The sequence below is a fragment of the Dendrobates tinctorius genome, unplaced genomic scaffold (genome assembly GCF_039654945.1).
Source record: "Dendrobates tinctorius isolate UK_male_01 unplaced genomic scaffold, ASM3965494v1 ptg000133l, whole genome shotgun sequence".
NCBI lineage: Eukaryota > Metazoa > Chordata > Amphibia > Anura > Dendrobatidae > Dendrobates > Dendrobates tinctorius.
The window spans coordinates 48481905-48507312 of record NW_027361801.1 but is presented as its reverse complement, the minus strand read 5'-3'; the positions used below and the strand labels follow the sequence as shown (position 1 = coordinate 48507312).

Below are 25408 nucleotides of genomic sequence, written 5' to 3'. Positions count from 1 at the left end.
GGGGACAGCGGTGGTGGGACAGTGCTGCCTAGCCCACGGTATAGGAAACAGTTGGCTGTAGGCGTTCGACTCTCCTCCTCCTCCTCCAGAAGCTAAAGCTCGTCCACAGAGCGCAGTCGTACGAGCACTCCATCTGCAGCTGCCACTGTTGCACACGATGTGTCCCCCTATCGAGCAACTAGTGGAAAGCGTCAGCAGGCTGTGTTGCAGATGATGTGATTGGGCAACAGACACACCGCCGAGGTGCTGGCCGAGTACTTGAAGCGACAAACTGAGTCATGGCTGGGCAGTGTACATCTTGAGGCAGGCAAGGTAGTTAGTGATAACGGCCGTAATTTTGTGGCAGCCATAGCCCTTTCAAAACTCAGCCACATACCTTGCTTGGCTCACACCTTGAACCTGGTGGTGCAGTGCTTCCTCAAAAATTATCCGGAGTTAACAGCCCTGCTCCAGAAGGTGCGAAGACTGTGCGCGCACATCCGCCGGTCGCCTGTACACTCCGTTCGTATGCAGAAGCTGCAGCGATTGCTCCACCTTCCCAAACACCGCCTCATTATCGACATTGCAACAAGGTGGAACTCCACCCTGCACATGGTGGAGCGGCTGTGCGAGCAGAGGCAGGCCATAATGCATTTGTGGGAGGATACACGGCCAGGCACTTTGAGAGCAGACATGGAGTTGACAGGTGTGCAGTGGTCGAAGCTGAAAGACCTCTGTAAAGTCCTTCAGTGTTTTGAGGAATGCACACGGCTGGTAAGCGCAGATGACGCCATCCTAAGCATGAGCATCCCACTTATGCGTCTGCTCATGCAAACTTTGACGCAACTTAAGGAGCAGGCGTCTGCAGCCAATGTTGATGAGGAGGAAGAGGAGGAGGGAATCCTTGATGACATTCAGCCATTGTCTGCTCAGGGACCTCTCCTGGACGAGGTGGAGGAAGAAGAGGAGGAGGAGGATGATGATGGGGATGATTACTTAGGGGAGGAGGATGCATCTCGTGGGGCAAGTAAAAATGTTGGCGTGGCAAGGTCTGGTACAGGGTTTGTGCGTGACTGGAGGGATGTGGATTTGCCAGAAAGTGCTCCTCCACCCAGCACTCGCAGTGCATCATTGACACCGGGAACATTGGCCCACATCTCAGATTATGCCTTGCAGATCCTAAAAAGGAACCCCCGCATTGCCAAAATGATGAACGATGACGACTACTGGTTGGCCAGCATCCTGGATCCATGCTATAAAGGCAAATTACAAAACATCATGCCACAGGAGAACCTTGACCTAATATTGGCTAATAAACAAGCAACTCTGGTAAATCGGTTGCTTGAGGCATTCCCAGCACACAGCAGCGGTGATGGTTCTCACACGAGCCGTACGGGCCGGGGGCAGCTTGGCAGACGTGTTCGTGGTGCACACAGCAGAAGTGGCGTTGGAGACAGGGGTTTCATGACAATGTTGTGGACTGATTTTTCAAATACCGCTTACACAACTGGTAATACTGCATCGATGGAAAGTGACAGGAGACAGCAGTTGTCAACTATGGTTACAAACTACTTTTCCTCCCATATCGATGTTCTCCCACACAGGTCATTCCCCTTTGACTATTGGGCCGCTAAACTGGACACCTGGCCTGAATTGGCCCAATATGCCTTACAAGAGCTCGCTTGCCCAGCTGCAAGTGTGCTATCGGAAAGAGTCTTCAGTGCAGCTGGATCAATCCTGACAGAAAAAAGGACCCGTCTGTCAACCCAAAATGTGGATGATCTAACCTTCATTAAAATGAACCATGCATGGGTTTCCAAGGATTTTGTCCCACCTTCCCCTGATGACACATAGGGTGACAGAAAAATGGCTTGCTTTGGTCCACCTCTTCCTGGGACTTCACCTATTTCGCCTTTTGTATCAGCTGAATGTCCAACATCAACATATGCCACTTTCTAAAACTCCCTAACTGTGCTGCCTCTCCCCCCATGGCCGGGGTCACCACCTAGCGCACGACACCGTGCAAGTGCCGTTGCCCTGGACAGGTGGGTAGGCCGACTCTTGGGCGCGGGCACTGGCACAGGGTCCCTCATAGTGCAATCAAGTGTCTCTGACGGTGGTGGTGCACACCCGCCGTCAGACACACCGCTGTACTATGAGGGGCCCAGTGCCAGTACCGACGCCCACGAGTGGGCCCCCCTTGCTGGGGCAGGGCCCCAGCATTTGCAATCTTTACCTCTCCCTGCTCCTCCGCTGTGTAATCTGGGCCGTCAAATCCATACTGTGCCTGACACCGTCTGAGCCTGCCTCCTGATGTATAGACATATATTTTGAATGTGTACGCTATCCATACATGTTATCTGGGGATACGGTACCCTTTCTAACCTTTGTGCAATCACGTGCAATCCATACTGGGCCTAACACCGTCTGAGCCTGCCTCCTGAGACATATATTTTGAATGTGTACGCTATCCATACATGTTATCCGGGGATACGGTACCCTTTCTAACCTTTGTGCAATCACGTGCAATCCATACTGGGCCTAACACCGTCTGAGCCTGCCTCCTGAGACATATATTTTGAATGTGTACGCTATCCATACATGTTATCCGGGGATACGGTACCCTTTCTAACCTTTGTGCAATCACGTGCAATCCATACTGGGCCTAACACCGTCTGAGCCTGCCTCCTGAGACATATATTTTGAATGTGTACGCTATCCATACATGTTATCCGGGGAAACGGTACCCTTTCTAACCTTTGTGCAATCACGTGCAATCCATACTGGGCCTAACACCGTTTGAGCCTGCCTCCTGAGACATATATTTTGAATGTGTACGCTATCCATACATGTTATCTGGGGATACAGTACCCTTTCTAACCTTTGTGCAATCACGTGCAATCCATACTGGGCCTAACACCGTCTGAGCCTGCCTCCTGAGACATATATTTTGAATGTGTACGCTATCCATACATGTTATCCGGGGATACGGTACCCTTTCTAACCTTTGTGCAATCACGTGCAATCCATACTGGGCCTAACACCGTCTGAGCCTGCCTCCTGAGACATATATTTTGAATGTGTACGCTATCCATACATGTTATCCGGGGATACGGTACCCTTTCTAACCTTTGTGCAATCACGTGCAATCCATACTGGGCCTAACACCGTCTGAGCCTGCCTCCTGAGACATATATTTTGAATGTGTACGCTATCCATACATGTTATCCGGGGAAACGGTACCCTTTCTAACCTTTGTGCAATCACGTGCAATCCATACTGGGCCTAACACCGTCTGAGCCTGCCTCCTGAGACATATATTTTGAATGTGTACGCTATCCATACATGTTATCCGGGGATACGGTACCCTTTCTCACCTTTGTGTAATCACGTGTAATCCATACTGGGCGTGAGAACGGCTGGCGAGCTGTTAAGCAAGCTACAGCACCTGTGGTTTGCACACGTAAGTTTTTCATTTTTTCAGGAATGACGGTTAGGCCTAATTCCGGAACTGCGGTTGACCTGCACTTACTGGGAAATCATTGTTCGCGGGTAATAATTGTAATCAGTGATCCCCATCACTAACGTTGTTCAGCGGGTTATCTGCACCTGTACGCGACAAACGCTGGCCTTTTCAGTGTAGCGCACATGCAGCCACGGACATGTAAGGGCATGACACACCAGTTATTGGCCAATCTCATGTGCCAGAGCCTCACGTGTCCCTCTAGTAAGCCGGACTCGGACCGCGGGGCATGACGGAGTCTCGTTCGTTAACGGAATTAAGCTTGCAATGTGTGCATCTGTTCTGTAGCTGGCATGGTTGAGGTTTCCCAGGTGGAGTCAAATTTAACCGTAGGCTCCACTCCTGGTGGTGCCCTTCTGGACATTCCTTTAAGGTTCAGCTTTGCAACCATACTGCCCACGTAAAACAAACACTTTGCCTTCATGAACGCTGTTTGGAGGGTCATGACTCCTGGGAATAACGCCGCCCAATCAGTTAACCTGCTAGAGAGATCCTTCGTTGCTCCCAAGCATGACATCACACTCCCTAGGAAGAAGGTAATGCCACTGTGGCGACCGTACTCCTGGGGGCGACACAAGTGCACTGATGCCCAGCCACTGCTCGATGAATCTGCTGGTACATTGACCCAGACCACTACATTCCCCTCGCACGCTACCCGGCCTGAATCTGACCCTGATGAAACTCAGGTTACCCTTCCCATATACAGTTCCATCTTACACGGTGACAAAGAGGAAGCTGCAGATGAAAGTGCAGGTTCGGCCCACCCGCCATCAGACACACCACCGTACTATCATGGGCCCTGTGCCAGTGCCGTCGCCAACGAGTGGGCCCCCCCTGCTTGCCCAGGATCACAGCACTTGCAAAGTTGAAATACTGTGCAGTGAGATGGAAGATGGGGACGACGAGGAGTCTAGACTAGTACAGGGATTCCCTAGCGAGGAGACTTATTTGATTGTTTTCAATGTTGGGACAGGAATTTTTGGGGAGCACTATACTCTGGAGAATGATAGATGGGGCCCACCATACACTGGAACATTCCAAAGGTGGACATCAGACACTGGAGCAGCATTTACAGGGCCCATTATACACTAGAGCATTAGAAATGGGGCCCATTATGTTTGGAGCATTATTTGGGCCCATAAGACGGTGGAGCTTCATCCATGGGGACCAACATATACTGTAGCATTATGTGGAGCTCATCATATACTGTTTCAAACATTATATGGGACCAATGATTCTGTATGGAGAAATAGATGGGCCTCGTCATGAGATGTAAAAAGTGAGGTATTTTTCATTGTACTATACCGCTATTTCTCTGCCGTATCGGAGCATGATGAGTTGTGGTATGTGTTAAAGGGGCGCTCTTTCGCCCAGGGCACATGAAAACCTGCAGCCGGCCCTCCCCCCCCACAACTTTAGCCAAATAACCCCCATTTTTCAGTGCGTAACTTGTATTATGAAGTTAATTAAGGTTGACAAGCTTAAGTAAGAAGAATTGATGCTTTTGGCATTCAAATAGTCACTGTAGGTGTGTTTCCTGTCCTCCTCTCACTGCCGACTTTTATTCCCCATTGACTTACATTGGGTTTCGTGTTTCGGGACGACCCCGACTTTTCCCTATAATCGGACGATCTTGCTCGACCCGACTTTTGGAAAAGTCGGGTTTCACGAAACGAAACGCGACCCTAAAAAACCAAAAGTCGCTCAACTCTATCTGTCACTGTTTGTCAAGGGGTGGACCGAAACTAACATTTATTTTAATCCTAATTGTCTATCTATTTAATGTCATTATCTAATCTCTTTTCTAATATACTTTTTTAAAAACTCCCTTTAACTCCCTCACTTTGGTATCTAACTGCTTCATTTTCATTTTTAACTTGTTTCCTGTTTGATGACGCTTTGTTTGAGAACCCCTAGAGCATTCTCGGATATTAAAATGAGTCATAAACAGGGGTAAAGGCTGCAGTCACTGCCACAGCCTCTTCCCCCACCCTAAAATGATGCATAATCAGTGACCTTCGTTTCAGGGCCTGGGCTAGTCCCTGCTCTACTAAACATGCGTTGGTTGTAAATTTCAATGCATGCTCAGTAGGATATTGTCACTGTGCAATATGCACAGTGACAATACGCTTGCTTGCCGAGTCTGATTAAAAGTAAAACGCCAGAAAGAGAGCACACTGTCAGTTTGCATTGTAAGGAGATTAAAACGCTTGCAGGAGTAGCAGAGGAAAGTCTTGCCCTTCAAACTGTCGTCACTTGATGGAGAGTGGCTATTCTCTGCTTGCCGGGTTTTCTCCACAATGCACACTGACAATGCGCTCTCTTGCTGGCTAGTCATGTCTCATCAGAGCTGGTGAGAAGCACACTGTCAATGTGCATTAAAAAGAATATTGCACAGTGACAAGATCCTACTGAGCATATGTTGCAATTGACAACCGACGTATGCCCAATAGAGTCCCTGAAACTGAAGTTACTGATGACACTTAATTTCAAGGAGGAGACAGAGGTTGCGTCAGTGACTAGAGATGGATGAATCCGAACAGTAAGGTTTGGCGTCCGTACCGAACACCTACTGTTTGGGCACGGGCAACAAGCACAGACTTGGAAGTCCCTGTTACTGTTCGGGTTCTGCTGCATGAACACCAGGTGTTTGTAGTGCTGTCATGTGCATGACAGCGCATCAAACACAGCTTCTGATCGGGAGTGAAACCATCCCTGCCAGTCAGAGAGTCACGGTTCCCATGCTGTCAAAAGACAGCGTGAGCTATCACCTGTGATGGGAGGTCTAAAGTTTACCTCTGGTGACTGGTGTCAGTGGAAGGGACAACTGCTCCCTTCATCTGACACCTGCTGCCGCTAATAACAGTGAGAGCAGAAGCGGCTGATGGGTGTATCCATTAGCGGCTCCTGCGCTGTAAATAAATAATTTTAAAAAATGGTATGGGTTCCCCTGTATTTTTGATAAGCAACAAGGCCAAACTCTCAGATGTCAGCTTCAACAAAGCTGGTTATCAAGAATAGAGGGGTCCCCACGTGTCTTTTTTAAAATTATTTAAATAAATAATTAAAAAAACAGCGTTAACCCCCATTTTTGACAAGCAAGTCTTAGGCCTCTTTCACACTTCAGTTTTTTACAATCAGTCACAATCCGCCAGGTTTTGAAAAAAACGGATCCTCAATTTTCTTTTGAGGATCCGTTTTTTTCCACATTGACTTCCATTAATGGCGGATTGTGACGGATTGCTGTCCGTTGCATCCGTTTTTTTTGAGGATCCGCCAAAAGTTGCTGTCCGTCACCATCTTCAAAGATTTCAAAACGGAGCTTGCAACGTTTTTTTCTCTGGCGGATCCTCCAGACACTCATTTAACCCGAAATTATTTCTGGGTGCCGGACAAAAAAAAAATTCTCTCTCTCTCTCTCCTCTCTCTCTCTTCCTGGCCAGCGGTTCCTTTAAATTTCCTCATTTTCAGGATCCGTCTGAAAACGGATCCTGTGGCATCCGTTCACATCAGTTGAGAACGGATCCGCTTGTCTGACTTTTTGGGGGATTTGAACTGATGCAAAAAACTGAAGTGTGAAAGAGGCCTAACTAAGACAGCTGGGGGCTGGTATTCTCAGAATGGTAACGGGCCATGGATATTGTCAGATGACATCAAGCCCACGGATTAGTAACAGAGAAGCGTCTATAAGACACCTATCCATTACTAATTCTATAGTTATATGCTAAATAAGAACATAGCCAGAATAAAGTCCTTTATTAGAAATAAAATAAAACACACTTTTACTTTTTATTTAAAAATAACAAACACAGTTATATTCACCTAACGATTAATTCCACCGAAGCCCTCATCTTCTGCAATAAATCTAAAATAAAAAAAAATATTCCTCACTTAAATGTCATTCTGTCCCACGCCATAATCCATGTCTGGGGGAAAAACAGTTTTAAACCTGGAAGGTGCCAAGGTGCGACCATCCTGGCTGAGAACCACTGGGGAATGAACTGCTGTGAGCGCAGCCTCAGTGACCGGTGGTGACGTCATCGAGATTACCTCCGGTCACTGAGGGTGTGTTCCCTGCCGGGCTGAACTGCCGTGACCTTGGTGGGTGAGAATACCCACTAGTAATGTGAGAGTTTGGTCCGATGGTTTCCACGGATTCATTAATTTGGATGGCGAAGTGAGATCTGAATATCAGATCAAACCTGGGAATCATGCGATTTTTTACTCTTACAGATTGCTGAAAAAATCAATGTACGTGGCCTCAAAAAATAACATGAGGTCCAGTGCTATCTGACAAAATAACAGCTAGCACCTGTCCGATTTTTACGATCATGGGCAGGATCCCTTACTTTTCTTAATTTACTTTATGTACTTAAGCAAAAGGGGCACATGTAAAGGGAATAGACTGCAGAATCAAATAACAAAGGTTCGTTTTTGTAGCCTGTTACATTTGAAAGCTTTATCTTTGCACAGGAGACGGAGACTTGGAACAATGGGAAATTTTTAAGTGTTACTATTTGCAAACTTGCAGCATTTTTTTTATTTTAAAGAAGCAGGCCCTCTGCTTATGTAATCACTAATATATGCTGTACAGCAGATATTTCCTTTGGGGTTGTACAGTACATAGGATTTGCACAGAGGGAGACCTTGACATTTAATGTTTTCGTTAAAAACCAGCACATACTGCACAAAAACAATGGAGTAGCAAATCAAGACGTCTGGATGCAGGGCACGTCATTTCCAAATCACTTGTCAGATTAGATGTAATAACACCCTTGTTCTTCATTCAAAACATAATTAGCACAGAGGCCGAAAAAAGAAAGCACATTTGCATGTACACCTGGCATAGAGCGACGAGCTCGCAACTCAACAAGTACGTCTCCAAGATACTGGCATTCTCCTACAGTCAGCGTGATGAGAGAGATGCAAATGACTTGTTACAGCTCCATGTATTTGGAAGACATGTGTTTATATGAGTGCTGATTAGTACTTATCTTACATTTAGCGTAATATGGGTGGCATATTGTCAGTAGCATAATCATTGCATAATATGTTAGAATAACAAATTAACTCCTCGGTGGCTAGCACCTGTGAACAAAACCATTAAACTGTTTTTTTGTTGTTGTTTTTTCAATTGCTGTGTTGGTAAATGTTTATTTTTCCATCTAACAGAAGTTTTTGACCAAAAAGGAATTGTGCTATCTTGGTCAGTCCTATAGACCTTGAGGCCACATTCACACATTCAGTATTTGGTCAGTATTTTACCTCAGTGTTTGGTCAGTATTTTACCTCAGCATTTGGTCAGTATTTTACCTCAGTGTTTGGTCGGTACTTTACCTTCGTATTTGGTCTGTGTTTTACCTCAGCATTTGTAAGCCAAAACCAGGAGTGGATGATAAATCCAGAAGTGGTGACAGGTTTCTATTGTACTTTTCCTCTGACTGTTCCACTCTTGATTTTGGCTTACAAATATTTGTGTGAAATACTGATCCAGTACTGAACATGTGAACATGGCCTGATTGTTGAGGTAGTGCACATGCGTCACCACTGCTCCATTCAAAAATCCTATCAGTGTGACAGAGTAATCCAGTGGAAGTCAATAGAGGCATTCATAAATTATAAAATTGACTTACTTCCCTTTTAATTTAGAAAATAAACTTAAGACTCCAATATATGGCAGATGAAACAGGAATTAGGTTTAAGCGCAGAACTTCTCAAACCTGCTTTTAAGAAATCTACTTTTTATGCAGTTACATTATTCTAAACTTTGGTTTACTTTTATAGAAACATAGGAGCAGCAATTACAACAGTGAGTCTCTCTCTAGTCTATAGAGCGGGAGTCTGCAACTTGCAGCTCAGGAGCCACATGTGGCTCACAGTCCCATGAATTGTGGCTCGCGACTGTCTGCCAGCTTGGTGCATTAGCTCCAGGTCTAGCAAACAGGTATGAAGAGCACATCTCAAACTGGTGAATATTGTGAGTAACCCTGCACAGAAGAGCAGATCTGATGCACATATACTGGTCTTTAGGGGTTTAGAGAATTTAAGTATGGTATGCTGAAGACAGGATGATACTACCTGTCAGAGGAGGTGCTTGAAGCTGGATAGGTCAGTATGATGGGAGTGCTTGATGAGATCTTGTTATACTGCTTCGGGGTGATTTCTATGGAAAAGCTTTGGTTATCATACCCATAATACGGGCTTTGACTGCCACTACTATGAGGAGAGCAGGAGCTGAAAGTGGCTCTCAAGGACAGAAAGGTTGGGAACCACTGCTAGTGTTGAGCATTCCAATACCGCAAGTATTGGGTATCGGCCGATATTCACGGTATCGGAATTCCGATACTGAGTTCCGATACTTTTAGCATATCAAATACCGGAATCGGAAGTTCCCATAATGCTATGAGCCAGTTTGATTTGATTCAGCCAATGACAATCCTCAGAAGTGTGGGCACATCCTGTTAGGCATGTAGGCATGTTAAGTAATGGCACGGCTCTGATGGGCTGCTGAAATGATGTCAAGATGCACTATAAAAGCCGCCGCCATTTCGGGTTCACTCTGCTGAGAATTCAGTTAGGGACGGGCTGCTGTTCAAGACTCTGAGGGACAGTTAGAGATAGTGATTTTACAAATCATATTGTGCTTTACCCAGGCTACATAATAAACCACTGTAGCTTTATTTTGCCTTGCAGCAGTGTTCACAGCTGTCTGCAAGGTCTGTGTGAGTGCAGCTCATGCTGAGTAGTGTGTCCTGCAACCACGTCTGGTTGTAGGCCGCTCAGCGTGTGTCACTGCCTCATACATATTTTTCTTTTTTTGCTGCTCATTTTTCATTCTCCTATTAGTGTGCATCCATCCGTATCCATATACGTTGGTTGCAAACACTATAGGAGTAGACAGCGGAGCCTCTCTGCAGCCTTTCAGTGCTAGTGCCCACTTATCTGCACTGTTCACGGATGTCTGAGAGGTCTCTGTGTGTGAGTGCAGCTCACGCTGTAGTGTGTCCTACAGCTACATCTGGTTGTAGGCCGCTCAGCGTGCGTCACTGCCTCATACATACTTTTGCTTTATTGCAGCTCATGTTTCATTCTCCTATTAGTGTGCATCATCCATATCCATCTACATTGGTTGGTTGCAAACACTATATAGGAGTAGATAGAGGAGCCTTTTTTCTGGCTTGTGCCCTTCAGCCGCAGCCAGATTAGTATTACCCTATTTTTTGGAGCCTCATCTTTTGCATTGTAGGTTACCTTCCTGCATTGTAATAGCTCCAAAAAGTTTGTGATACTATCGCTTTCAAATCTTTGTCACATCCTTTTTGTTTTTTTGAAAAAAGAAAACAAAATAAAGTTCACCAAACACTCCATTTGACAGTTGTGTAGAACACATTAGCTCATATTAAAGTGTAGTCCACACACTTTATAAAATTAGTGTTTCTTATACCTGTTAGCAGCTGTTCAGGAATAAGCACACTAAGCCCCCCCTTTGTACTTTTCTGCATATCTTTATCAGTCTAACAAGATGAAGAAGGCAGGGAGTAAGGCACGTGGGCGTGGAGTTTCAGCAGGGAGAGGACGTGGGGATTCTGTGCCTGCTGCGGGCACCAGTGAGTCAGCATCCCCCAGTTTTAGCAGGCAACAGTGCTTTATCCGCTGCTTTGTAGGACCTCGCCGTACCGCACTGCTGCGGGAGGAACAAATTGAAGCCGTTGTCGGATGGATGGCAGCTAACGCATCGACTTCAATTACTTCCATGTCCTCTCAGGGCCAGGGCACTGAAGAGCAACCATCTGTCTCTTCACCACCTGCCAAATTGCCCAGGCAGTCAGAGAGCCCTGGACAGGAGCCATCACAGTCTCTACTTCTGTTCTCTGAATCTGTTGGCTTGGAAAGAGGGGGTCAGCCAAGCAGCATTCAAGAATGTGAAGAAGAGGGAGTATGCAGTGATGCGCAATTGCTTTGTCCCTCTGAATCTGAAGAGGCGGGTGGGCCAGTGCCTATGGTCAGCACACCTCAGTACGCATCAGATGATGATGAGACTCAGGTGGCACTTTCTGGTGCATACGGTGTTGGCGAGACTACCCAGGAGAAGCAGGTGTTTGAAGAGGGGAGTGTAGGTGATGAGGTCCTTGATCCATCATGGTGTGAGGAACAAGAAGGTGGTGGGAGCAGCTCTGAGGAAGAGATTCCCCGAACGGCCAAAACAGGAGCGAGAGGGAGGGGGCAGACTTAGTTGCGTGTAACCTCCACTTCGGCACCCGTTAGGAGCATTCCTCTTCCAAAAGCCAAAACGGGCGCTCCCAAGACTTGCAGTGCGTGGTCCTTTTTTGACACAGTTGCAGATGACATTTGCTTTGTCAAATGCAAGCTGTGTCATCAGAAAGTCAAAAGGGAAAAATGTCAGCAACCTCAATACCACAAATATGTGGAAACATGTGCGGACCAAGCTCGTGGTGGAGTTACAGAGACACACTGAAGACGTAGGCCAACCTGCAGCACCACCTACCACCTCTTGAGCTCGTAATGAAGCTTCTTCCTCCAGCTATTCCTCACAGGACCGCCATGGAAGAACCTCTGGCACTGTTGTCCAGAGACCCAGTGACATTCCACCCACAGCACCACGTTCCCGTTCATCCTCACACTCCCAGGCCACTCTACAGCCATCGGTAGCACAGGCATGGGAGAAAAGGCGGCCATACTCGGCAAACTATCCTCGAGCACAGGCTCTGAATGCTGGCATTGCCAAATTACTGGCCCTTGAAATGCTCTCATTCAGGCTGGTGGAGACTGACACCTTCTGGAATTTCATGGCATTGGCAGTCCCACAATATATCATGCCCTGCCGCTTTTATTTCAGCAGGCAAGCCGTCCCTGCCCTGCAAAAGCATGTGGAGGGAAAAATTAAACATGCGCTACTAAACGCTGTCAGTAGCAAGGTCCACCTGACCACTGATGCGTGGACCAGTAACCATGGACAGCGACGATACCTTTCCCTCATTGCCCATTGTTTCAATGTTTTGGAGCCGGGTACAGATCTTGAGAGTGGCGCTGTACGTGTTCTGCCAACTCCAAGGATTGCAGGAATCCAGTCTGTACATATTGACTCCTCCTCATACTCCAGTTCCTCAGAATCAGCGCTGCAGGAGCCTGTTACGACCGATATGAGCACAGCCGTGGCCAAACGTCGACAAGCCATACTGAAATTAATTTCTTTGGGGAATCAAAGCCACACAGCGCAGGAGCTCTGGAATGCCAACAAGCAGGAGAGCGACGTGTGGTTTGTGCCAGCGAATCTCCAGCCGGGCTTGGTAGTGTTTGACAATGGACGAAATCTGGTAGCAGCTCTGGGCCTAGGCAACCTCACTCACATCCCATGTCTGGCACATGTGCTCAACTTGGTCGTGCAGAGATTTCTGAGGGACTATCCGGATCTTGATGCACTGCTGCACAAGGTCCACAGAGAGTGCGCTCACTTGCGGTGTTCCAGCACGGCAAGATCGCGCATTGCAGCTCTGCAGTGCCGATTACGCCTTCCGGAACATCGCAACATATGTGACCTACCCACCAGGTGGAATTCAATGTTACATATGTTGGAGCGGTTGTGTGAGCAGCAGGCAGCAGTAATGGAGTACCAGCTGCATCAGACGCAAACAAGTCGCACTGTGTGCCGGTCACACTTCAGCACCACTGAGTGGGCCTCTATGAAGGACATCTGCCTCGTTTTGCATGACTTTGATGATTCCACGTGGATGGCGAGTGCAGATGATGCACTAGTCAGCATGACTGTCCCCCTTATCTGCCTGCTTCAAAAAACACTGAAAGCACTAAGGGAGGAGATTTTGGAAGAGGTGGAGGATGAGGAGTCACAAATGCCATCTGCTTTTGGACAGTCTGCGCTACATGGTTCCTCACAAAGGCCTAGGCAGGGGACACTTTATGAGGAGGATGAGGAGGAGTCAATGGAGGAGGAAGACATCTCTCCAGAGGAGGGAGGTACACAATGCTCTAGTCAGTATGTACAGCGAGGGTGGGGTGATGCAGAGCAGGCAGAGATGACGACTCAAGCAGGGGACAGCGTTTCTTGGGCAGTTGGGAGTCTGCAGCACATGGTTGATTTCATGCTGCAGTGCCTGAGAAACGACCGCCGCATCGCCCACATTCTCAACACGGCTGATTATTGGGTGTACACCCTCCTAGATCATCGCTACCGGGACAACTTACAAAGCCTCATGACACCGTTGAACCGGGAGCATAAAATGCGGAAGTACCAAGACACACTGGTGCAGTCCATCATGTTCTCCATTCCACCCGAGAGCAGTGCTGCTAGTGCTTTACAAAGCAGCTCTGTGCGTCGAGGCAGTGGAGGAAGCTCTGCACAAAGAGGGAGCAGAGGCAGCGCCTCAGCACAAGGCAAGACCAGTATGACCCAAATGTGGCAAAGTTTTGTGTGCCCGCCACAAATGTCTACACCATCACAGACGGCTCCAGTCAGCAGGAGGCAACGTTTCTGTCAGATGGTGACAGACTACATGTCTTGCCCTGTCAGTGTACTCCCAGATGGCTCTTCCCCCTTCAAGTTTTGGGTCTCTAAGCTGGATACATGGCCAGAGCTTAGCCAGTATGCATTGGAGGTGCTGGCTTGCCCTGCTGCCAGTGTATTATCGGAACGCGTCTTTAGTGCCACAGGTGGTATACTAACAGACCGTCGCACGCGACTATCCTCCGATAACGTTGACCGGCTTACTTTTCTCAAAATGAACAAGGCCTGGATCTCGCCAGAATTTGCCAGTCCTCTTCCAGAATAAATAATTGGTTGGCAACAGTATCCAGGTCTCCTGTTGTGTTCATGTTTCTACCACCTGAACTTTAATTCCTGGGCTTCAACACAGCCAGTTGTCGCTCGGAAGTGCCGTCCACACAGAGAAAAACACTAGCTCCTGTGTTAGTGGGGTTCAGTAATGCCAGCTGCTCCCTCCCACTTCTGAGCAGCAACTGGCGGGGTTGGAGGCCAGGGAAATACTAGAGACAGAGTGGAGCCAGAGGCCTAGTTGGAGCACGTTTGAAATCAGTAGTAGTCTACAACAGATATTAAACTTGATGAAATTAGGCCTCAGCCTTCACCCTGATTGACCCTGGGCTCCAACATCGCCAGTTGCTGCTCAGAAGTGTCTTTGGCATGGGTACTCCATCCTGCCCATCCTGGTTCCAGCACGCCTGCTGTTTCCAGGTAGTGTCAACGTCACTTTGCCACCAATACGTTGTCCTGTCGTGTTGCGGTCAGGTTAGCCGAGCCTATGGTGCCTGCAGTTTAGGTGCTTCCTATGTGGGCTGCAGGTTCTGGTAATAAAGGCTGGTTCCGTAGTGCCAATAGGACAAGCACCCCCTGTAGGACTGTGGGTTTCGGTAACTGCGGCCAGCTCGCGGCCTTGCAACTTTGTTTATCATGGGTACCTTCTGCTACCCATCCAGGTTCCTGCACCGTCAGCTGGTTCTCGGCAGTGCCTTTGGCCGAGGTGCCTTCTTCTCGGTATCCGAGTTCCAGCAACGTCTGCTGGTCCTTGGTAGTGCTTTGTAGCACAGGTACCTCCTGCTTAGTAACCGTGTTCCAGCACCGTCAGCTGGTCCACGGTTGTGCCATTGGCTCTTGTTCCTTCAGCTGCCACTCTGGGTTCCAGCACCGTCAGCTGGTTCTCAGTAGATCCATTGACTCTTGTAGCTTCTGCTACCCATCCGGGTTCCAGCACCGTCAGCTGGTTCTCGGCAGTGTCTTTGGCACTGGTACTCCCTCCTGCCCAGCCTGGGTCCAGCACGCCTGCTGTTTCCGGGTAGTGTCAACATCACTTTGCCACCAATACGTTGTCCTGTCGTGTTGCGGTCGGGTAAGCTGAGCCTATGGTGCCTGCAGTTTAGGTGCTTCCTATGTGGGCTGCGGGTTCTGGTATTAAAGGCTGGTTCTGTAGTGCCAATAGGACAAGCACCCCCTGTTGGACTGTGGGTTTCGGTAACTGCGGCCAGCTCGCGGTCTTGCAACTTTGTTTATCATGGGGACCTTCTGCTACCCATCCAGGTTCCAGCACCGTCAGCTGATTCTCGGCAGTGCCTTTGGCCGAGGTGCATCCTTCTCGGTATCCGAGTTCCAGCAACATCTGCTGGTCCTTGGTAGTGCTTTGTAGCACAGGTACCTCCTGCTTAGTAACCGTGTTCCAGCACCGTCACCTGGTCCACGGTTGTGCCATTGGCTCTTGTTCCTTATGCTGCCACTCCGGGTTCCAGCACCGTCAGCTGGTTCTCGGTAGTTCCTTTGACTCTTGTAGCTTCTGCTACCCATCCGGGTTCCAGCACCGTCAGCTGGTTCTCGGCAGTGCCTTTGGCCGAGGTGCCTCCTTCTCGGTATCCAAGTTCCAGCAACATCTGCTGGTCCTTGGTAGTGCTTTGTAGCACAGGTACCCCGTGCTTAGTAACCGTGTTCCAGCACCGTCAGCTGGTTCACGGTTGTGCCATTGGCTCTTGTTCCTTCAGCTGCCACTCTGGGTTCCAGAACCGTCAGCTGGTTTTCGGTAGTTCCATTGACTCTTGTAGCTTCTGCTACGCATCCGGGTTCCAGCACCTGGTTCTCGGCAGTGTCTTTGGCACGGGTACTCCCTCCTGCCCAGCCTGGGTCCAGCACGCCTGCTGTTTCCGGGTAGTGTCAACGTCACTTTGCCACTAGAGTTGAGTGACTTTTGTTTTTTTAGGGTCGTGAAACCCGACTTTTCCAAAAGTCGGGTCGAGCAAGATCGTCCGATTATAGGGAAAAGTGGGGGTCGTCCCGAAACACGAAACCCAATGTAAGTCAATGGGGAATAAAAGTCGGCAGTGAGAGGAGGACAGGAAACACACCTACAGTGCCCATTTGAATGCCAAAAGCATCAATTCTACTTACTTAAGCTTGTCAACCTTAATTAACTTCATAATACAAGTTACGCACTGAAAAATGGGGGTTATTTGGCTACAGTTGTGGGGGGGGAGGGCTTGCTCCAGGTTTTCATGTGCCCTGGGTGAAAGAGCGCCCCTTTAACACATACCACAACTCATCATGCTCCGATACGGCAGAGAAATAGCGGTATAGTACAATGAAAAATACTTCACTTTTTACATCTCATGACGAGGCCCATCTATTTCTCCATACAGAATCATTGGTCCCATATAATGTTTGAAACAGTATATGATGAGCTCCACATAATGCTACAGTATATGTTGGTCCCCATGGATGAAGCTCCACTGTCTTATGGGCCCAAATAATGCTCCAAACATAATGGGCCCCATTTCTAATGCTCTAGTGTATAATGGGCCCTGTAAATGCTGCTCCAGTGTCTGATGTCCACCTTTGGAATGTTCCAGTGTATGGTGGGCCCCATCTATCATTCTCCAGAGTATAGTGCTCCCCAAAAATTGCTGTCCCAACATTGAAAACAATCAAATAAGTCTCCTCGCTAGGGAATCCCTGTACTTGTCTGGACTCCTCGTCGTCCCCATCTTCCATCTCACTGCACAGTATTTCAACTTTGCAAGTGCTGTGATCCTGAGCAAGCAGGGGGGGGCCCACTCGTTGGCGACGGCACTGGCACAGGGCCCCTGATAGTACGGTGGTGTGTCTGATGGCGGGTGGGCCGAACCTGCACTTTCATCTGCAGCTTCCTCTTTGTCACCGTGTAAGATGGAACTGTATATGGGAAGGGTAACCTGAGTTTCATCAGGGTCAGATTCAGGCCGGGTAGCGTGCGAGGGGAATGTAGTGGTCTGGGTCAATGTACCAGCAGATTCATCGAGCAGTGGCTGGGCATCAGTGCACTTGTGTCGCCCCCAGGAGTACGGTCGCCACAGTGGCATTACCTTCTTCCTAGGGAGTGTGATGTCATGCTTGGGAGCAACGAAGGATCTCTCTAGCAGGTTAACTGATTAGGCGGTGTTATTCCCACGAGTCATGACCCTCCAAACAGCGTTCATGAAGGCAAAGTGTTTGTTTTACGTGGGCAGTATGGTTGCAAAGCTGAACCTTAAAGGAATGTCCAGAAGGGCACCACCAGGAGTGGAGCCTACGGTTAAATTCGACTCCACCTGGGAAACCTCAACCATGCCAGCTACAGAACAGATGCACACATTGCAAGCTTAATTCCGTTAACGAACGAGACTCCGTCATGCCCCGCGGTCCGAGTCCGGCTTACTAGAGGGACACGTGAGGCTCTGGCACATGAGATTGGCCAATAACTGGTGTGTCATGCCCTTACATGTCCGTGGCTGCATGTGCGCTACACTGAAAAGGCCAGCGTTTGTCGCTTACAGGTGCAGATAACCCGCTGAACAACGTTAGTGATGGGGATCACTGATTACAATTATTACCCGCAAACAATGATTTCCCAGTAAGTGCAGGTCAACCGCAGTTCCGGAATTAGGCCTAACCGTCATTCCTGAAAAAATGAAAAACTTACGTGTGCAAACCACAGGTGCTGTAGCTTGCTTAACAGCTCGCCAGCCGTTCTCAGGCCCAGTATGGATTACACGTGATTGCACAAAGGTGAGAAAGGGTACCGTATCCCCAGATAACATGTATGGATAGCGTACACATTCAAAATATATGTCTATATATCAGGAATCATAGAATCGTAGAGTTGGAAGGGACCTCCTGGGCTATCTGGTCCAACCCCCTGCTCAAAGCAGGATTCGCTAAATCATCCCAGTCAGATGTCTGTCCAGCCTCTGTTTGAAGACTTCCATTGAAGGAGAACTCACCACTTCTCGTGGCAGCCTGTTCCACTCATTGATCAGTCTAACTGTCAAAAAGTTTTTTCTAATATCTAATCTGTGTCTCTTCCCATTCAGTTTCATCCCATTGCTTCTAGTCTTTCTTTGTGCAAATGAGAATAAAGTTGATCCTTCTACAATGTGACAGCCCTTTAGATATTTGTAGACAGCTATTAAGTCTCCTCTCAGTCTTCTCTTTTGCAAACTAAACATTCCCAAATCCTGCAACCTTTCCTCATAAGACAGGGTTTGCAGACCGGTCACCATTCTGGTCACTCTTTTCTGAACTTGCTCCAGTTTGTTGATGTCTTTTTTAAAATGTGGTGCCCAAAACTGGACACAATATTCCAGATGAAGTCTGACCAAAGAGGAGTAGAGGGAAATAATGACTTCACGTGATCTAGACTGTATGCTTCTGTTAATACATCCTAGAATTGCATTTGCCTTTTTTGCTGCTGCATCACACTGTTGACTCATATTCAGTCTGTGATCTATTAGTATACCCAAGTCTTTTTCACATGTGCTGTCACTTAGCCCTATTCCTCCCATTCTATATATGCTTTTTTCATTTTTATTGCCCAGATGTAGTACTTTGCATTTCTCCCTGTTAAAAACCATTCTGTTAGTTGCTGCCCACTTCTCCAGTTTATTTAAATCTTTTTGAATCCTCTCTCTCTCTTCTCTAGTATTAGCTATCCCTCCTAGCTTTGTGTCATCAGCAAATTTAATCAGTTTACCCTCAATTCCTTCATCTAAATCATTGATAAAGATGTTGAACAATACAGGGCCCAGGACAGAGCCCTGTGGTACCCCACTTGAGACATTCTTCCAACTGGATGTGCAGCCATTTACGACCACTCTTTGGGTCCGATCACTAAGCCAGTTATGAATCCACCTAACAGTTGCCTTGTCCATTCCATAATTAGTCATTTTTTCAATAAGGATTGTATGAGAGACTTTGTCAAATGCTTTGCTGAAGTCAAGATATACTATATCTACAGCATTTCCTTGATCCACCCAATCAGTGATACCGTCATAGAAGGAAATTAAGTTAGTCTGAAATGACTTATTAGTTACAAACCCATGCTGACTCTGTTTAATCACTTCATTCTTATCCAGGTATTGACATACATGTTGTTTAATAATTTGTTCAAAGATCTTTCCTGGTATAGAAGTCAGACTCACCGGCCTATAGTTGCCTGGGTCCACCTTCTTCCCCTTTTTGAAGATAGGAACAACATTTGCTCTTCTCCAGTCTTCTGGCACTTCTCCTGTTCTCCAAGAATTTTCAAAGATTATGGAGAGGGGTTCAAAAATTTCTTCTGCTATCTCCTTCAGTACTCTGGGGTGTAATTCATCTGGTCCTGGAGACTTGAATTCATTTAGGTTAGCTAAGTGTTTCCTCACTATCTTTCTGTTTATAGATATCCTGGATTCTTCTATTCCCTTAATAGGACAGTGAATAACAGTTGATGTTGCATTTCCTTTCTGAGAGAAAGCAGATGCAAAATAGGAATTTAAAAGTTCAGCCTTCTCAACATCCTGTCTTACCATTTCATCATTTTCATCCTGTAAAAATCCTATAGCATCTTTGACTTTTCTTTTACTTTTGACATATCCCCAAAATCCTTTATTATTGCTTTTGACATCTCTTGCAAGCCTCAGTTCATTTTCAGCTTTAGATAATCTGATTTGTGCCCTGCAGGTTCTGCAGACAGCATTATATTCTTCTTTAGATATGCCTCCCTCTTTCCATTTTATAAACATTTTTTTCTTCCTTTTTAGCATGTACTTAAGTTCTGTGTTCATCCATCCTGGTTTCCTTAAATGCTTCCTATTCTTCCCTCTTTTCGGAATAGTTAACAACTGTGCTTTGAGAATTTCATTTTTCAAGATTTCCCATCCTTCCTGGACATTTTTGTCTTTAAGGATATCCAGCCATTGGATCCCTCCAAGGAGGCAGGCTCAAACGGTGTCAGGCCCAGTATGGATTGCACGTGATTGCACAAAGGTTAGAAAGGGTACCGTATCCCCGGATAACATGTATGGATAGCGTACACATTCAAAATATATGTCTATACATCAGGAGGCAGGCTCAGACGGTGTTAGGCCCAGTATGGATTGCACGTGATTGCACAAAGGTTAGAAAGGGTACCGTATCCCCGGATAACATGTATGGATAGCGTACACATTCAAAATATATGTCTATACATCAGGAGGCAGGCTCAGACGGTGTTAGGCCCAGTATGGATTGCACATGATTGCACAAAGGTTAGAAAGGGTACCGTATCCCCAGATAACATGTATGGATAGCGTACACATTCAAAATATATGTCTCAGGAGGCAGGCTCAGACGGTGTCAGGCACAGTATGGATTTAACGGCCCAGACTACACAGCGGGGAGCAGGGAGAGGTAAAGATTGCAAATGCTGGGGCCCTGCCCAAGCAAGGGGGGCCCACTCGTGGGCGTCGGTACTGGCACTGGGCCCCTCATAGTACGGCGGTGTGTCTGATGGCGGGTGTGCACCACCACCGTCAGAGACACTTGATTGCACTATGAGAGACCCTGTGCCAGTGCCCGTGCCCAAGAGTTGGCCTACCCACCTGTCCAGGGCAACGGCACTCGCACGGTGTCGTGCGCTAGGTGGTGACCCCGGCCATGGGGGGGGAGGCAGCACAGTTAGGGAGTTTTAGAAAGTGGCATATGTTGATGTTGGACATTCAGCTGATGCAAAAGGTGAAATAGGTCAAGTCCCAGGAAGAGGTGGACCAAAGCAAGCCATTTTTCTGTCACCCTATGTGTCATCAGGGGAAGGTGGGACAAAATCCTTGGAAACCCATGCGTGGTTCATTTTAATGAAGGTTAGATCATCCACATTTTGGGTTGACAGACGGGTCCTTTTTTCTGTCAGGATTGATCCAGCTGCACTGAAGACTCTTTCCGATAGCACACTTGCAGCTGGGCAAGCGAGCTCCTGTAAGGCATATTGGGCCAATTCAGGCCAGGTGTCCAGTTTAGCGGCCCAATAGTCAAAGGGGAATGACCTGTGTGGGAGAACATCGATATGGGAGGAAAAGTAGTTTGTAACCATAGTTGACAACTGCTGTCTCCTGTCACTTTCCATCGATGCAGTATTACCAGTTGTGTGAGCGGTACTTGAAAAATCAGTCCACAACATTGTCATGAAACCCCTGTCTCCAACGCCACTTCTGCTGTGTGCACCACGAACACCTCTGCCAAGCTGCCCCTGGCCCGTACGGCTCGTGTGAGAACCATCACCGCTGCTGTGTGCTGGGAATGCCTCAAGCAACCGATTTACCAGAGTTGCTTGTTTATTAGCCAATATTAGGTCAAGGTTCTCCTGTGGCATGATGTTTTGTAATTTGCCTTTATAGCGTGGATCCAGGATGCTGGTCAACCAGTAGTCGTCATCGTTCATCATTTTGGCAATGCTGGGGTCCCTTTTTAGGATCAGCAAGGCATAATCTGAGATGTGGGCCAATGTTCCCGGTGTCAATGATGCACTGCGAGTGCTGGTTGGAGGAGCACTTTCTGGCAAATCCACATCCCTCCAGTCACGCACAAACCCTGTACCAGACCTTGCCACGCCAACATTTTCACTTGCCCCACGAGATGCATCCTCCTCCCCTAAGTAATCATCCCCATCATCATCCTCCTCCTCCTCTTCTTCCTCCACCTCATCCAGGAGAGGTCCCTGAGCAGACAATGGCTGAATGTCATCAAGGATTCCCTCCTCCTCTTCCTCCTCATCAACATTGGCTGCAGAAGCCTGCTCCTTAAGGTGCGTCAAAGTTTGCATGAGCAGACGCATAAGTGGGATGCTCATGCTTAGGACCGTCAGCTGGTCCACGGTTGTGCCATTGGCTCTTGTTCCTTATGCTGCCACTCTGGATTCCAGAACCGTCAGCTGGTTCTTGGCAGTGACTTTGGCCGAGGTGCCTCCTTCTCGGTATCCAAGTTTCAGCAACATCTGCTGGTCTTTGGTAGTGCTTTGTTGCACAGGTACCTCCTGCTTAGTAACCGTGTTCCAGCACCATCAGCTGATCCACGGTTGTGCCATTGGCTCTTGTTCCTTCTGCTGCCCCTCTGGGTTCCAGCACCGTCAGCTGGTCCTCACTAGTTTCATTTGCTCTTGCAGCTTCTGCTACCCATCCAGGTTCCAGCACCGTCAGCTGGTTCTCGGCAGTGCCTTTGGCCTAGGTGCCTCCTTCTCGGTATCCGAGTTCCAGCAACGTCTGCTGGTCCTTGGTAGTGCTTTCTAGCACAGGTACCTCCTGCTTAGTAACCGTGTTCCAGCACTGTCAGCTGGTCCTCGCTAGTTCCATTTGCTCTTGTTCCTTCTGCTAACCATCCGGGTTCCAGTACCATCAGCTGGTTCTCAGCAGTTCCTCAGCCTTCTTGTACCTTCTGCTACTTTTCCAAGTTCGAGCTTGTGGAAATGGTTTTTGGTTTTCACTCTGGATCTCCCTGACGACAACCCTGAAGATGACGACCCAGAAGACCACACTGAAGAAGACCAAAAATATGACCCTGAAGAAGATGACCAAGAGGACAAAGAAAATGAAGACAACCACCAAGATGCAGAACAACAAGAGACAGAAGACCAAGAAACAGAAAAACCAAAAGCAGAAGAACATTAAGCATAAGACTAAAAATCAGAGCAAATGATATTATCTAAATTATAAGCAGAAGAAGACTAAGCAGTGTATGGGGGTGAGTCCTTTCCTCCTTGTGGTGCCCCTGGAAAATGCCTGCTGCTGCAGGCCAAACTGAACGCGGACAAATCCTGTTGTAAATCTTTTGTGACATGCAGAACAGAAGGTGTAATCTTCAAACTTTTATAGATAGCTACAGGAATGACTGTCACAAATAACAATATGATGAAGAAGATGAAGTAGAATATGAAGAAGAATAATAGTTGAATAAGAAGAATATGAAGAATGTAAAAAAAGAATTATAGGAAGAAGGTGAAGAAGAAGTTGATGAAAAAGATGCTGCTGCTGAGGATCATGAAGGAGAAAGTGTGGGAGAAGTAAAAAAGAAGGTGAAGAGCATGGAAGTAGTGAAACATACATATCTGCCAAAATATAAAAGAGGTTAACGTAGTCAATATCTTTGTAACTCCGAACGTCTTAAAAAAAAAAAAAATTCCTGCTATTCCATTTGATTGGGCTGAACCTCTATGCCTTTAATGTCTCCTCCACCTCCCCCAATACATTCTACATTATTCTTAGTTGTTTTTTCTTCATGTAGAATTAACCTACAAGGAAAGAAAGGGTTTATTTTAATTCCGATATTTCGGTCCCATTGACTTGAATGGGACTTCCGGGATCGGAATCGGCGATACCCGATACTTTTTGGCTATCGGCCGATCCAATCCGATCCGATATTTCTCAATATCGGATGGTATCGCTCAACACTAACCACTGCTATAGAGTAAATCCCGTGGTTAAAAAAAAAAAAAAAATGGAAAAAACATTACTTGGCAATAGACATAATATTATTTTGTTTTCTGTTTTTTTTAAATAATAATTGTATGTTTTTCTAGCAAGTAAGTTTGATTTTTCAGTTTCTCAGTCGAATGTCGTACACTATAGATTCATGTATCATGGCCACAGTTGCTAATTTCTAAAGGCCAAGTGATGTCTCATTGTCACTATTTTTTTAAAGGGAATCTATCAACATGTCTTTGTCTTTATATTTTGCTCCTCTCAGATTAGGTAGCAGAGGCTCTGATTCCAGTGATGTGTCGCTTACTGGGCTGCTTGGTGTAGTTTTTAGAAAATCACTGTTTTATCAGCAGGAGATTATCTCTAGAGGACTAGTAAACCTGTTGCCAGGTAGTCCACTATATTCATGAGCCCTGTTTAACCCTACCAGTGATTGGAAGCTTTCTATGTACACAGTGGTGTGGGTGGGTTTATACAGAGCTCAGCAATCAGAAAACCAGTGGATCTGCTGCAGATAAAACAGTTTTCAATGAAAACTACCGCAAGAAGCCCAGTAAGAGACATATCCCTGGAGTCATGCTGCTCCCAGACAAAGGAACAACCCTGTGACAGCCTGCCTTTAATGTGGCCAAGTGACATGCTGTCAGTATGCCTACAACAATTTCAGAGAGCAAATGTTTGATTTTTTTTATTCAAAAACTTTTTCCTAAAGACATGGTTACAGCTCATCTAAGTATACAGTGGTCATGCTGTAGGAAGTTATAGATTTTAAGTATGGTATGTTTTATTTTCTGATTTATATGTATGTAATTTGTTTCCTTTTTTCCCCATAGAATTAAAGTACAACATGGAACTTGCTGCTGGTCTTGGTGCTATCCTTATTGTATTTGTCTTACTCGTCACATTCTATAAATGCTATAATCTAGAAATCATGCTCTTCTACAGACAGAATTTTGGAAGTGATGAAGCTGCAGAAGGTATGTGGTTGCTGTCTTTTGATGGTTTATATATAATGAACAATAGCTAATCCAGTTTAACCTTTTATCTAGCAGCCTGTAACAGCAAAACGATAGGTAGGAATCCAGTGGGCAAAAGTATTTTTCTTATCAAAATATTACACCTGCTAAATATTTGTATCATTGTGGATACTTCACACTAGACCTCATGCAGCTTGGATTGTGGCCTCTTCACTCTTCCTCCAGACTCTTGGACCTTGATTTCCAAGGTCTAGTGTGAAGTTTCCACAATCAGTGATGGTTTGGGGGGCCCAAGTCATCTGCTGGTGTAGGTCCGCTGTGTTTTATCAAGACCAAAGTCAGCACAGCCGTCTACCAGGATATTTTAGAGCACTTCATGCTTTCCTCTGCAGACAAGCTTATTGGAGATGGAAATTTCATTCTCCAGCAGGACTTGGCACCTGTCCACACTTCCAATACATGGTTTAAAAACAACAGTATCGCTGTGCTTGATTGGCCAGCAAACTCGCCTGACCTTAACCCCATAGAGAATCTATGGAGTATTGTCAAGAGGAAGATGAGAGACACCAGAGTCCACAATGCAGACGGGCTGAAGGCTGCTATCAAAGCAACCTGGGCTTCCATAACACCTCAGCAGTGCCACAGGCTGATCGCCTCCATGCCACGCCGCATTGAG

At 46.9% G+C, this 25408-nt stretch overlaps 1 protein-coding gene across 3 annotated transcripts in view; it reads left to right on the top strand.

Moving 5' to 3' along the window:
- IL1RAPL2 (interleukin 1 receptor accessory protein like 2) overlaps positions 1–25408 on the top strand; it is a 1414847-nt gene that overhangs the window by 1326299 nt on the left and 63140 nt on the right. For all 3 annotated transcript variants that reach the window (XM_073543629.1, XM_073543630.1, XM_073543631.1), the window contains one exon: positions 24589–24732. In XM_073543629.1, the coding sequence (XP_073399730.1) occupies positions 24589–24732 (144 nt within the window). The remainder of the gene's footprint in view (positions 1–24588; positions 24733–25408) is intronic.